This window comes from Notolepis coatsorum (assembly GCF_963971535.1).
Source record: "Notolepis coatsorum genome assembly, chromosome: 19".
In the NCBI taxonomy this organism is placed as follows: domain Eukaryota; kingdom Metazoa; phylum Chordata; class Actinopteri; order Aulopiformes; family Paralepididae; genus Notolepis; species Notolepis coatsorum.
In genome coordinates, this window is record NC_140183.1 from 15977752 (window position 1) to 15993150 (window position 15399).

Genomic DNA, 15399 nt, shown 5'->3' on the forward strand with positions numbered 1-15399 from the left:
GGATGCAGGAGAGGTCCCGGACCTCAGGACCGCCTGGGAGACAGAACCCCCAGTCATGTCCATGAGGTAAAACCTAACGAAAGGACTCGGGGAGGACCAGGAGGCCGCAGCACAGATGTCCTCCACCGCGGCCCCCCCTAACAGGGCAGCAGAGGCCGCCACACCACGAGTGGAGTGCGCCCTGACGCCCCCGGGGGGAACCTGTCCAGCCAACGTGTAGCAAAGGGCAATGCCCTCGCACAACCAATGTGACAGGCGCTGCTTGGACAGCGCCTCACCCGCGCGATGGCCACCGTAACAAACAAACAGTTGATCGGAAGCCCTGAGATCCTGCGTGCGACTAAGGTAAACCCCCAGTGCACGGACAGGACACGACAGGTGAAGGCTCACCTCCCAACCCACTAGCGTGAGGAGGAGGGCGAAACGCCTGAAGCACAATATCCCAAGAGCGACAAGAGCTCCGGATATTCTTTGGCACGAAGGCCGGATCAGGCCACAGAGTCGCCTGCTATCGGCCCGAATAGACAGGTACTCCGACCTCACCGAGAGAGCACATGGCTCACCCACGCATTTAGCGGAGGTGATGGCCCAAAAAAGGAACGTGGTCGTAAGACAGACGATCCAATGGCGCCTGCTCAAGAGGCTCAAACGGGGCCCCCAACAGCTTTTCCAGAACAGTTGGAGGTCCCGACTCGGAGACAGAGAACGTTCCACAGGCTCGAGACGCCGTGCGCCAAGCAAGAACGTCCCACGAGAGGGTGGCTGAACAGTGTTCTGCCCTCAAAGCCCACATGACATTGCCCCTAATTGCTCCTGATGAGCAGGTTGGCACCTTGCATGGTTGCTTCCGCCGTCGGTGTGTGAATGTGTGAGCGAATGGGTCAAATTGAGGAAGAAAATTGGCACGGTGGTGTAGTGGTTAACACTGTCGCTTCACAGCAAGAAGGTCCTGGGTTTGATTCCCACCTGGGGACCAGGTGGACGGGTTGCCAGATCTCCGGGGCCTTTCTGTGTGGAGTTTGCATGTTCTCCCCGTGCTCGCAAGGGTCCCCCCCCCCCCAGAAAAAGAGATAAACCCAATGGAAAAACATGCAGAACAGATAGCTAATGGTGTCGCCTCCCTGACGAAGACGGACAGGAGGACTTGGATTGGTGGGGGGAGGGTTGGGTGGACGATGGGATTGGTCAAGAGCAGAAACGAAATTTCATCAGTGACCCAAAAACAAAATGCATGCGTGTGTTTGTGTCGCCCATCGAATATGTGTCACTGCACGACTACGTTGCAATGTGTGCTACGAATAAAGACTTCTTCAAAGTCCAGTTTAATATATAAGCGCTATATAAACACAATCAATTTACCATTATTGATATCTTGTGTTGATATATACATGTTCTCTTATAAAAACCCTTGTGAAAAGAGAGGTCGCCCCTCCTACCCGAACACCAGCGTCCCGTCCTTCCTGATGCCAAACTGGGCGTTCTGGATGCCTCCGCCGTCCTGCACCCGCCTGCCGTCGCTCACCACGTTGCCCAGACAGTGGCGGCTGCCGGTGCTGAAGAAGCCTGCGTTCTGGGCGTAGAGACAGCCGGCCGCCCGGGCCGTATCCTCCACCGCCGCCGTGGTGCTGAACCCGCAGCCGCCCGGTCCGCCCGGCTCCAGCACGGACACGGTCCTCAGGGGGTCGTGGACCACCGTCATGTGGCCTGAGGTCAGAGGGGGGGGGGGGGGTCAAAGGTCAAAGGAAGGAAACACCAGAAAACGTTCCGATTTAGAACATATATGTGACCCGGCACAGTCTAACCCGTCTTGTTAAGGAGCTCACGATTCCTCAGAAAACCCCAAAATGTTGCACATATATATGTATATATATATGTTATAGAGATATTGCCAATTTTGAGTGCTTTGAAATGTTCTCTGTCTCCTTATTTGCTAAACTTAATACGACTTGTAAATATGTTAATTATTGTTCGATTGTCCGACAATATTATTTTCCTCGCTGTGTAAAAAACGAGTTGTGTCGGAGGGGCGTGGCCACTGGCTAAGTACTTTCTGTCTCAGGTGTCAGAGAGGAGACGCACAGAGATGAGAGGAGACGCACCAAAATCCATTCTGAGACAATGGGCCCAGTACTTTGTTGGCAGTGTGAAAATATGCAGAGAAACATTCATATCTTTGGAACCGTTTGTGTTCAATTGTATCTGAATTGGGAGATGATCTTCTCTCCGTCACAACAATACACAAAAAGTGTATTTCTCCGTTGCATAGAATAATCTACTCCAGTACGCGCTCCGCAAGTCTGTAAGCTTGCGCATAACGGAGTATAGAGAGAGGGCTCTATAGCAGAGGTCCCCAACCATCGGGTCGCGGACCGGTACCTGGCCGTGGATCATTTGGTACCGGGCCGCAAAGAAAGAATAAAGGAAATGTATTTTATTTCCATTAGTCTTCCGGATATTTAACTTTGAAAAATTGCCACTTCCGCCCGTGCCTCACTCTTTTTCGTAAAATAAGTCTTCTGCCATAATGCTCCCCTTTGCGTAATTCACTCACAGCTCGGGCTGTGGTTGTGGTAGAGACATGATTATAATCAGGTTTTTATGTCTCCCGAACGCATAGAGACAGCGTACATACGCTGAGCTATGGTAACTTTCGCACACCTACCCCCTACCAGTGAATGCCTCTCACCTGGAAAAGGTGTTAGGTGGGGGAGGGGTTAGGTGGCAAAGGCCAGTGGGTATTTGTAGTTCTGCATGCATCTTAACACTTTCCGTGCCAGCCATGCGGTGCCTAGGAACCCTGTTGTGTGCCACCGCTCTATTCAATGACAGAGCTCTCATATTTGTGAACGCATAAACTATATCTTAAATTATGGCTATGTGTCTAATATGGCTGTCGCTTATCAAGGACTTGTTTGCAGTCAACATTGTCGAAACGGATTGTTTTTTTTTTATTTCCGTTTTATACCATTTTGAAAAACTCTAGTTTTTTGAAAGTTTCAGAAAAAAATAAAGATTCTGTGATAATCGCCCTTTACTGGAATACACAAAACACGTTGTCATTTTTCGGCCTATTTATGAATAGTTTTCAAATAAACGCTAGATTATCGATAGTATATGTGCACGCCTTATGCACGCTATAGAAGCGGGCTGAAAAATTTATTATCTTATTTCCTGATCGCACACACACACACACATACACACATATGGCACACGCTGATATATAGGTGAAAATAGCTCTGATTATCCCAAGACTGGTAAAATAGATTCCTTACCTCAGATCAGATGTTCACCAAAAAGATCATTCCAATTCCTGATCGCCATTCCAAAAATCGATCACGCTTATTGATTGAGTATTGGCTACTGTGAATATATATTCCAGGCTGATTCCCGTCCCGCGATGACTTCCATGTTGAGCAGACAGCTTGCCAGCTCAAGGAGCCAGCTGGCTCCGCCTCTACATATCGACTGATCCCAGGTCAGTCTAAGCGAGTTACACAGGGATAGACGATAGGGGGCGCTTTTTTCCATTCTGAGCTGCTGTACCAACGGGAGACTCGGTTGATGAAATATGAAATCAGATCGCTAATAAAAAAAAATAACGTTAATACACGTCGTGGGCATTCAGGCATTGGGCTGATAAAACGTCTTTTGACGTCATGGGCACTGAAAGTGTTAATAAGACAGATTTAAATGTATCCGCCCGATTTGTACAAGTGATGGCTTATTTTGAAGGTAAGAACCTGTACTTTCATATAATGTAAAAAAATAAATGTGAGGCTTGCTTAACAATACCCTATTGTCTGTGCCTGGTCAGTGGTCACATATACAGGCAGTACCAGTCTACTAGGCTACTATGTCTATACTACTATACCTATACTACCTACTATACCACTATGTCTATACTACTATCTACTATGTACTATACTATCTACTATACTACCTACTATGTCTATACTATCTACTATATACTATGCTAATAATGTCTATACTACTACCTACTATGCTAATATGTCTATAATACTATCCACTATGTACTATGCTACTATGTCTATACTACTACCTACTATGCTAATATGTCTATACTATTTAATAGGGATGTCCCGATCCGATCACGTGATCGGAGATTGGGACCGATCACGTGATTTTCATAACATTTTTACGTTACAAAAACATGTTTCTGGTTCGGTAAAATAGACTATATATACCTTAGCCAGAAGGTATTCCAAAAAGAATAATTCCCAGTGATCACATCGCCATCGCGATTATATGTCTATACTCGTGTATACGGGAAATAGGCTTCAGGCAAAAAAATCTCGAGGCGATCGCTCTGTCTCCGAGGGGGAGGAGCCCTTGAAAAAAAAGAAAAGAAAGGTGTATCCACACCCAGCTATTCCAGTTCAAAAGGTAGGCGATACTGCCACCTGGTGAGATCGTCATTGCAATTCCAACGTAGGCAGATGAGCCAGGGAGACCTAGAGGGCTCTGGCTGACCGTATAGAACGGGGATCAAAGGAAAAATATCAAAGGATCTAAAAATGAGATATTACGTTTTTGGTCCTCAGCGCTTGGCGGCGAAACACGAGATATACGTTTTTTGGCACAGAATGAGTTCTAGATCGTGAGATATGACGTGTTATATGCATTATGCCCAAATCGGTCGGGTTGCTCGCCTGAAACTCCAAATATTTCCAAATCAAAAGGTCCTTATACCTTTGATTTGGAAATATTTGGAGTTTCAGGCGAAATCCCGAGGCGATCTCTCTTGATTTTGTGTTTCTTCACAAAATCATCAAGGGGGGGGGGGTCGTTTTACCTCGAAACTGCGATCGTTACAAAAAGCACGTTTTAGGTTCGGTAAAATACGACACTGTGATCAATACAAAAGCATGTTTTAGGTTAAAAAAATACCAGCAGGTTACCTAAAATAGACCTTACCTTACCTTAGTCGTCCCATCGCGATCGCAATTACTCGTGTATATTGGGCTATTGGCTATCATACGGGAAACAATATGTTTGAGGCATCAAATCTCTGTCCAATTGCTATGTCCTGATTCCCTCTGAGGTAGAGGAGTTCCTGCAGCAAAAAGAAAGCAGAGAGAGAAAGACCGAGAGACCATACCCAGGTCAAAAGGTAGGCGATACGGCCACCTGGCGGGATTCGATCGTCATTGCCATTTTAATGTAGGCAGCGGTGCCAGGGAGACACAGGCAGCTCCGAGCGAGTGTTTAGAATAGGATTCAAAGGAAAAATATCAAAGGATCTAAAAAACAGAAAACTAGTTTTTGGCGCTCAACCGTTGGCGACGAAACACGAGAATACTCGTTTTTGGCGGCCAATGAGTTAATGCATTCGGGAAAAAATGCAATCAGGATATCCCTACTATTTACTAGGTCTATACTACTATGCACTCAAAGTGTAGAACTCAAGCTCTGCACTGCTAGACGAAAAATACCACTGACCCTTAGCTGCCAGAGATGTACACCTCACACTGATTTGTTGATCACAACTTGTAAGTGGCTTTGGGTAAAAGTGTCAGCTAAATGATTAAAGGTAAATGTAAATGCTAAATTAACTGGGTCTACCTCTGTTGCAGAGTTTAAAACCTTCAACCTTTATCAATGAAGTTGTACGTGTTTTAACTGATTCGTTATCCTTACTTACGTCTTATTGTTATGATTGTACAATGGGGGAAATAAGTATTGAACACATCAGCATTTTGTCCCGTAAATATATTTCCAATGTGGCCATTCAAGTGAAATTTTCACCAGACTTTGGTATTAACTCAGGGAATCCAGACAAAAAATCTATACATTAAAGTCCATACATAAATAAAGTTATGTGTAATAAAGTGGAATGACATAAGAAAAAAGTATTGAACACACTAACTGAAATTAATTCAATACTTAGTGGAGAAGCCTTTGTTTGTAATGACAGCTCCAAGGATGCTTTCTGTATGATGTAACTAATCACCCGCAGTATTCAGGTGTGATTTTGGCTAGGGATGTCCCGATCACGTTTTTTTGCTCCCGATCCGATCCCGATCATGTGATTTTGAGTATCTACCGATACCGATATTTCCCGATCCGATCAAAATTATTATTATTTTTTTTTTTATTCAACAAACATGACCATGTTCACGTCTTAAACTCATACTGAGGCCTTAGTTTTGGTTTTAAATTGCATATCATCATTCATTTATTTATTGTCACACAGAGCAGAAGAATTTTGCCAAAACAAACCAATAGTATCCAGCTGCAGAACAGCAGACCAGCCACACTCTCAGACCCAAACGCATTTCCTTTGATTTAATTATACATCAAATGATTTATGAAGTTAACTTTTCACCTGGATAACGTCAACATTCAGGGTGAATGTAATGTGAGAAATTGGGATAAAAAAAAATTATTTGGGTCTGAGATTGTGGCTGGTCTGCCGTTCTGCAGCTGGATACTATTGGTTTGTTTTGGCAAAATTCTTCTGCTCTGTGACAATAAATAAATGAATGATGATATGCAATTTAAAACCAAAACTAAGGCCTCAGTATGAGTTTAAGACGTGAACATGGTCATGTTTGTTGAATAAAATAAAAAAAAGTAAAAAAAAAAAGAAAAAAAAAATCGTTTTTTTTTTTTTTTTTTTTGCCGATCCCGATCTTCGGAAAATCACGTGATCGGCCCCGATCCCGATCACGTGATCGGATCGGGACATCCCTAATTTTGGCCCATTCCTCTACACAGATTGTCTTTAAATCTTGAAGATTGCGGAGGGGCCTCTTGTGAATCTGGATCTTCAGATGCTTCCACAAATGTTCAATTGGGTTTAAGTCAGGTGATTGACTGGGCCATTCCAACAAGTTGATTTTCTTTCTCTGAAATCAACTGCAATTTTCCTTTGCTGTATGCTTTGGATTATTGTCATGGTGGAAGGTCCACCCACGTGTCATCCTCAGCATCCTGGTGGATGGCAGCAGGTTCATCTCAAGAATCTCTCTGTACATGGCTCCATTCATTGTTCCTTCAATGATATGAAGTCTGCCAGTACCAGGAGAGGAGAAGCAGCCCCACACCATGATACTTCCACCTCCAAACTTCACTGTTGGTAGTGTTATTCGGGTAATGTGCACTGCCATTTCTCCTCCAAACATGGTGTGTTGTGTGACAGCCAGAAAGTAACCCTTTGGTCTCATCTGACCAGAGTACATGCTCCCAGTAATTCACTGGCTTGTCCAAATGTTGTTAGGCAACTTTTTTTCAGTAGTGGAGTCTTGCGGGCTGAGCGCGCACAGAGGCCATGGCGGTGGAGTGCATTGCCTATGGTCCTTTCTGTCACAGTTGTACCTGCTGCCTCCAAGTCTTTCTGGAGCTCTTTCCTAGTGGTCCATGGCTCTCTGGCTACTCTTCTAAGTATCCTTCTGACTCCCTGATCAGAAATGTTGCGAGGAGCTCCTGTGCATGGCCGGTTGATGATGGAGTGATGTTGCTTCCACTTATGGATAATGCCCCCAATGGTGCTTACTGGAAGATTCTGAAGTTGTGAAATACGTCTTTAGCCAATTCTATTTCCATGATTTGCAACAATCTGTTTGTGAAGGTCTTGAGAGCTCTTTGCTTTTACCCATCATTTGATGTTTGTGTGGCACCTTGGTAACAAAAAAAACATTTTATAGCCCATCAATATATTCTAACCCAGTTAACATTATTAGCACAGATAGGAGGTAGAGTTGCCTCCTAATTAGTTTTGGTTTTCAGCTAGTTCCTTGCCTTTCCTTGCTGTGGTGTACTGCTTTTTCTTAGTGTGTCCAATACTTTTTTCCTGTTTCATTCTACTTTATTACACATAACTTTATTTACATATGGACTTTAATGTTTAGATTTCTTGTCTGGATTTCTTGAGTTAATACAAACGTCTGGTGCAAATTTTGCTTGAATACGCTCATTGGAAATACATTTACTGAACAAAATGTTGATGTGTTCAATACTTATTTCCCCCATTGTATATGCTGTCATGTCAAGTTTATTGACTTGACAGCATATACAATCATAACAACAATAATGCTGTGTGATTTTATATGCCTTTTTTTTTGCTTAACTCTGTATTAGGGATGTCCCGATCCGATCACGTGATCGGGATCGGGGCCGATCACGTGATTTTCCGAAGATCGGGATCGACAAAAAAAAAAAAAAAAAAAAACGATTTTTTTTTTTTTTTTACTTTTTTTTATTTTATTCAACAAACATGACCATGTTCACGTCTTAAACTCATACTGAGGCCTTAGTTTTGGTTTTAAATTGCATATCATCATTCATTTATTTATTGTCACAGAGCAGAAGAATTTTGCCAAAACAAACCAATAGTATCCAGCTGCAGAACGGCAGACCAGCCACAATCTCAGACCCAAATAATTTTTTTTTATCCCAATTTCTCACATTACATTCACCCTGAATGTTGACGTTATCCAGGTGAAAAGTTAACTTCATAAATCATTTGATGTATAATTAAATCAAAGGAAATGCGTTTGGGTCTGAGAGTGTGGCTGGTCTGCTGTTCTGCAGCTGGATACTATTGGTTTGTTTTGGCAAAATTCTTCTGCTCTGTGTGACAATAAATAAATGAATGATGATATGCAATTTAAAACCAAAACTAAGGCCTCAGTATGAGTTTAAGACGTGAACATGGTCATGTTTGTTGAATAAAAAAAAAAAATAATAATAATTTTGATCGGATCGGGAAATATCGGTATCGGTAGATACTCAAAATCACATGATCGGGATCGGATCGGGAGCAAAAAAACGTGATCGGGACATCCCTACTCTGTATGTACACTCGACGTGACTGTGAATGAGGGAAACCTCAGTTGCCTGTCGAGTTTAAATAACGGTTTGAAATACTGTCCCTGGCTTCTGTGCGTTAGCAGCAGCACTTCTAGACCAGTTATTCAACAGGAAAGCAGGTGTTGGTGCTACACTACAGACCCCAGATCAGCCCGTGTTGGTGGCTGACCACACATGAGCCCCTGTAGCAGAGCTCTGTAAAGGTTCTACCAGGTTCTTCAATCCAAACCCCCCCACCCCCTCCTAATGTACAGTCTCCTCCCCATCATATGTATATATTCTCTGTTAGGATCTCTGGGTAACATTACTGTATATTTGCATATCGTATATGTCACAAATGTAACAGTACTAAATACCTGTAGTATGTCATGTATGTTGTGTATGTCATAAATGTCGATATGAATTGAAAATGGGGGACCCTGATGTAAACAAGACGAAAGTCTTTCTCTGGTCTGCATCCCCTTAACAATTGTGTGTATTGAGCTGTACTGTACCCTCTAAACCCTCGTTGTGCCCCTCACTGACCGTAGACCCGTCGCGGCCCGTCGGCCCCGGGGACGTCCGTCACGAACACCGACGACTCGGCCACCGGGACCCCGGGGTGCCCGCTGGCCGGCCAGGTCTCGTGGGTGACGTTGCCGTGGGCGACAGGCTGGCAGTCCCTGACGTGGCGGTGAGAGTGGGCGGGGCCGTGGCCGCGGACGTACGGCGACAGGAGGTCATCGTCCGCAGAGAACCTGGAGGGAAGAGGAAGGCGTTTCAGACGCTCAGTGAACACAGACGTCCGGGGCTTCAGTCCTAGTCCTGCTACTATACAAGGACACTATAAAAGGAAGGAAGGGTCGTCACGTCACTGAATGTGATCATCAGCCATCTCCTGGTCATTTAAACAGGTTGTTTGTTACCTCGGATGTCAGAATCATCTGCAATGTGTTGCGTTGTTAACTAGCTAACGTTTGATATATTGGTTGATGTATATTTCCTCAGATAGCTGGTATATTTAGAATTTTAACACAGGCTTCAATAGAACTGGCACCAAGCAGAGCATAGAACGTTGGTATTCTGACGTGACGACCCTTCCTTCTTTTATGGTTTCCTTGTTATAGATAGCTGGTATTCTGATGTGATGACCCTTCCTTCCTTTATAGTTTCCTTGTTATAGATAGCTGGTATTCTGATGTGATGACCCTTCCTTCCTTTATAGTTTCCTTGTTATAAATAGCTGGTATTCTGATGTGATGACCCTTCCTTCCTTTATAGTTTCCTCGTTATAAATAGCTGGTATTCTGATGTGATGACCCTTCCTTCCTTTATAGTTTCCTTGTTATAAATAGCTGGTATTCTGATGTGATGACCCTTCCTTCTTTTATAGTTTAAAATTCCTTGTTATAAAACACTGGTAATCTGATGTGATTTTATAGTTTCCTTGTTATAGAATAGACCACTGCGCTTCCGTGTTACATTGAAATCGGGGAGGAGATAGCGGGGGGAGCATATGAATGAATGTGGATGAGAGCCGTGATGTAAGTGGTTGCAGCTACGGCTGTGGGGGCGCTGGAGACATGACCCAATAGACTTGTATGCGCCTGAGTTTCCTGAACACGGCGCGACCCATTCCTAATCGATCAGAACTAAATCGGCCGAGATCAAGTCCCTTTTCCAGCACCTATTCTCCCCATACACATGCGCAGATTGTCAACAGAGTCTGGACGACACGAGATGACGCACAAATGAATGTGGACTGTTCCATCAGAGGGGGGAGCTTCGGTGGCCAGTGTCCTTTCAGCCGAACAGGATAATGAAAAAATGATCCCACTAAATGGCCAGACGCGTCTTATGGCGACATGATCTACAATTACCTCATTGAGTCTCCAGGTAGACTAATGTTTATATTTAAGTGCAGCGGTCTGTAGCCACTCACACTACCACCACAAGCTCCCCCCTCTGATGGAACAGTCCACATTCATTCGTGCGTCGCCTCGCGTCGTCCAGACTCCGTTGACAACCTGCGCATGTGTATGGGGAGTAGGTGCTGGAAAAGGGACTTGATCTCGGCCGATTTAGTTCTGATCGATTAGGAATGGGTCGCGCCGTGTTCAGGAAACTCAGGCGCATAAAAGTTTATTGGGTCATGTCTCCAGCACCCCCACAGCCGTAGCTGCAACCACTTACATCACGGCTCTCATCCACATTCATTCTTATGCTCCCCCCACTATCTCCTCCCCGATTTCAGAATCCCGGAAGTGTTGCGGTGGTCTATGGTGGTATTCTGATGTGATGACCCTTCCTTCCTTTATAGTTTTCTTGTTATATATGTTATAGAACGCTGGTATTCTGACGTGATGACCCTTCCTTCTTGTATAGTTTCCTTGTTATATGTTATAGAAGGGTGGTATTCTGACTATGCAACAACCATCAAATGCACACACAGCACACACACCCACACGCACACACTCACTTAAACAAACAACACACTGCAGCACCCACTCTCCACACTTTAGATCACACAAACACACTTTATATTTATTGATAAAGGATTTGCACTACAACTCGTACACCTACTGTAAATTGTACCTAAATTGCACCTCATCCCATTTCTGCCTTGCACTATATAGTATTGTATATTAGTACACTGCATAGTATTGTATATTATATGGTAACTCAGTTACGTCTATTCTGCATCGAACATTGTACATATGTCTATACTGAACACTGTGACCTCATTTTTTTACTTCTAATTTACATGCTATACTATGTTATTTTATTTCATACTTATCTTGTCTTGCACAGTCTCTTGAGCGTAACAGTAAGAAGCATTTTGTATAAAAGTATTCTGTACTTCTGTATGACAACTATTAAAGAAACTTGAAACTTGAACTTGAACGTGATGACCCTTCCTTCTTTTATAGTTTCCTTGTTATATGTTATAGAAGGGTGGTATTCTGACGTGATGACCCTTCCTTCTTTTATAGTTTCCTTGTTATATGTTATAGAACGCTGGTATTCTGACGTGACGACCCTTCCTTCTGTTATAGTTTCCTTGCTACTCTCAGGGTACTCTGGTGTTATGAACCTGGCTTGGGGGGTTACATCATGAGACAACATCAAAGTCAGTGCTCTTAGCCCTTTCACTGCCACACGACAGAAGGTTAACCCTTTCCCGGTCGCCATCGGTTGTGTGATAGTAAAGGGTTAACCTTCTGTCGTGTGGCAGTGAAAGGGTTAACAGGCTGTTGTGTGGCAGTGAAAGGGTTAACCCTCTGTGTATTGTCGCAGTGAAAGGGTTAACCGTTTTGGTAGTGCGGCAGTGAAAAGGGTTAAAGGTGTATCCAAGAGCACCACTTTCAAGAGGAGCAACGTATGTTTCCAATGTTCCAATGTTTCCAAGAAAAACTATAGATTCCTTCCAAGAGGCGCAGGCTTGGTGTGTGGGCAGTGTTCAGAAACACCCTGGTGGGTCAATGTGTCAAGTCACCACTGCGTCACGAGGGGCATGTGTCTCTCCAGATGCTGCTCGGGAGCCAAGGTCACTGCAAGGGCCACAATGATGCAGCTGTTACGCAATCTCAGGGCCCCTCTTATGCAATCTCAGGACCCCCTGAGTCACATGACCGCCGCTCCAAGAATTCCCAGAAAACAGGCAGCAGCTGTGGCCGTGTCTTTAAGGCCTATTGTTATGATACGGACTGACAGCCTGCCCTACACTCATTCTTCTGTCTGTTTACTCAGTCTATTCTATTTTACTCTATTCTATTTTACTGTCTATTCTATTTTACTGTCTATTCTATTTTACTCTGTCTATTCTATTTTACTGTCTATTCTATTTTACTGTCTATTCTATTTTACTGTCTATTCTATTTTACTCTGACTATTCTATTTTACTCTGTCTATTCTATTTCACTCCGTCTATTCTTTTCACCCTGTCTATTCTATTTCACTCTGTCTATTCTTTTTACTGTCTAGTCTATTACTCTATTCTTTTTACTCTGTCTATTCTATTTCACTCTGTCTATTCTTTTTACTCTGTCTATTCTATTTCACTCTGTCTATTATTTTTACTCTGTCTATTCTATTTCACTCTGTCTATTCTTTTCACTGTCTATTCTTTTTACTGTGTCTATTCTATTTCACTCAGTCTATTCTTTTCACTCTGTCTATTCTATTTCACTCTGTCTATTCTATTTCACTCTGTCTATTCTTTTCACTGTCTATTCTATTTCACTCAGTCTATTCTTTTTACTCTGTCTATTCTATTTGACTGTCTATTCTATGTTACACTTTTATCATTATGTATCACAAGTCAACGGGTGGAAACCGCTGGACAGAAGAGCGAGAGTTGAAAGGATACTGTGGGTTCGAGTCCCTGTTATTTATGTCTGCACTTTTTTTTCTTTTTAATTTTGTGCTAATTTTATGCCTGTCGTTTTCTACTGCTGTGAAGCACTTTCAGCTGAAAGCAAAGTTTATTACTGTATTATTACTAATGACACTTTTCTACTGCCAACACCGAATCCTATTACAGAGTCCTAGGGTCGGTTGCACCAACTAGGTTTAATATAATATTTTTTTTTTATCAGAGATCAGTTTTTAACTAGTTTTAAAATGAGTAAATCCAGATTTAGAATTAACCAGGGCTATGTTGCACAATTCAAAAGTAATCCTGTTTTAGTAAATTAAATCCTGGTTTTGATTAAACTAATATTAAACCCATTTCAACCATAGTTTAAATCAAGTCGATAGTATTTTATTAACAAAAAAACATGGAATGTTGGGTGTTTAGGCCAAACAAATAGGGGTGTAACTAGGGATGCTCGATATTGGCTTTTTTACCAATACCGATATACCGATATTGTCCAACTCTTAATTTCCGATACCGATATCAACCGATACCGATATATGCAGGGTTCCCCCCCTCCCCCAAAAACGGAATAATTTCAGGTAATGAACGTTACATATCTCTTGTTGTGGAATTAACACAACATTATGCATATTTTTGACAATAAATAAAATCAGAATTTGTTCTTACTTGCTTGAAAACCGATACCAATATTTTCCGATATCACATTTTAATGCCAATATCGACCGATAATATCGGTAGGCCGATACTATCGGACATCCCTAGTTGTAACGGTACACAAAAACCACGGTTCGGTACGCACCTGGGTTTTGAAGTCACGGTTCGGTACGGGTTTTCGGTACAGTGGGGGAAAGTTTAAGTTTATTTATTTGGCTTTCCATGTTCCACTCAGGGGTGATGCAGTAACTGTTAAGTAGGGCTGTCAATGAATATTATATATTAAAATTAATAATCAACTTGTTAAAAAAAAGATAATATTGTGGGCGTGGGCCTGACGGCGCTGCATGACTGATTGAACTGAATACAACACCAACCGCGACCACCATCCCTCAGGGTAAAACTTTATTGAATAGAGAAAGAAGCGTCATGCAGGTCCCTAATGGTAAATACCATTTCCTGTTTCATGGCAAGGAAAATATATCAATTCATGTTTATCACACCTTGCTTGGAGGCGCGTTGCCGTGTATGAATGTCCGTTCTATATGCCGCGCAAACTATCATTAATTTGATCTCAGAGAGAGAGCCCCTTCTCAATCTAGCACCAATCCTCCTCACGCACTGAGAGAGAGAGGGTGTGTACGTGTGCGTTCGCCACACTATGAGGCTATGCTAAATTACAGGTAATCTCTCAGTGTTGTGCGTGGGCTGAACGAACATCCGGCCCTTTGCGCAAGTTATATTTTGGGAAGGGGTGAACTTGGGAGTTTTGAATTAAATTCTGCATGCAAAAAAAAGTTCTGTTGCATTCGTTCGGTAGTCGGTACACAGCGCATAATGAACCGAAGGTCCAGTACTGAAACGGTACGGATACGTGTACCGTTACACCCCTACAAACAAACAAAAAATACATCAAATGAATTCTGTAAAAACTGAACTGAGATTTAAAGAGAGGTTTAAATGAAATATTGCTTAGTTGTAAACTAAAAGGTTTGGTAACAGAATTAAATGAGAAACCAGTTTAAAGATGAATCCAGTTAAAAAGACAATCCTTGTTGCTGCAAGCCACCCCTATAGAGTATAATAATCAGATGATACGGAGAACCGATCCAGCCCATTACCTTTAGGGGAATCTTTGGGAATCTCACCATTCAATGTCGATTCTCGGGGGCCGGTGATTAAATTTAATCATTACCGAGGCAATTCAATAGATTAGCCTAGATTCTAGATTGATCTTAACCCTTTCACTACCACAATACAGAAGGTTAACCATTATGTAGTGTGGTAGTGAACGGGTTAACTTAACATTCCTGTTTACAAAGCTTGTTGTAGGCTATATTGTGGGTCTTTCTACCCGGCTAATATTGGCATATTTGTAGGATTTAGCGAGCTGATGATTTATAGGTCTGACAAACAAAACCAAAATATAAATTTGGAATTTCTGAATATATTCTTAGAAGATAAAATCTCGATTGTTTTTCCTCCCTGATGAACAGCATTGACTTATGACCCCAAACGAACGGTCTTAGGATCAGTGGTGAGTCGTGACCCCC

General features: G+C 42.8%; 1 protein-coding gene across 1 annotated transcript in view; it reads right to left on the reverse strand.

Annotated features, from left to right (window-relative positions):
- Positions 1 to 15399, reverse strand: part of nagpa (N-acetylglucosamine-1-phosphodiester alpha-N-acetylglucosaminidase) — a 65070-nt gene that overhangs the window by 37035 nt on the left and 12636 nt on the right. The window contains exons 2-3 of the mRNA XM_084336547.1: positions 9358 to 9569; positions 1437 to 1704 (exon numbers count right to left, since the gene is read on the reverse strand). Of these exons, the coding sequence (XP_084192673.1) occupies positions 1437 to 1704; positions 9358 to 9569 (480 nt within the window). The remainder of the gene's footprint in view (positions 1 to 1436; positions 1705 to 9357; positions 9570 to 15399) is intronic.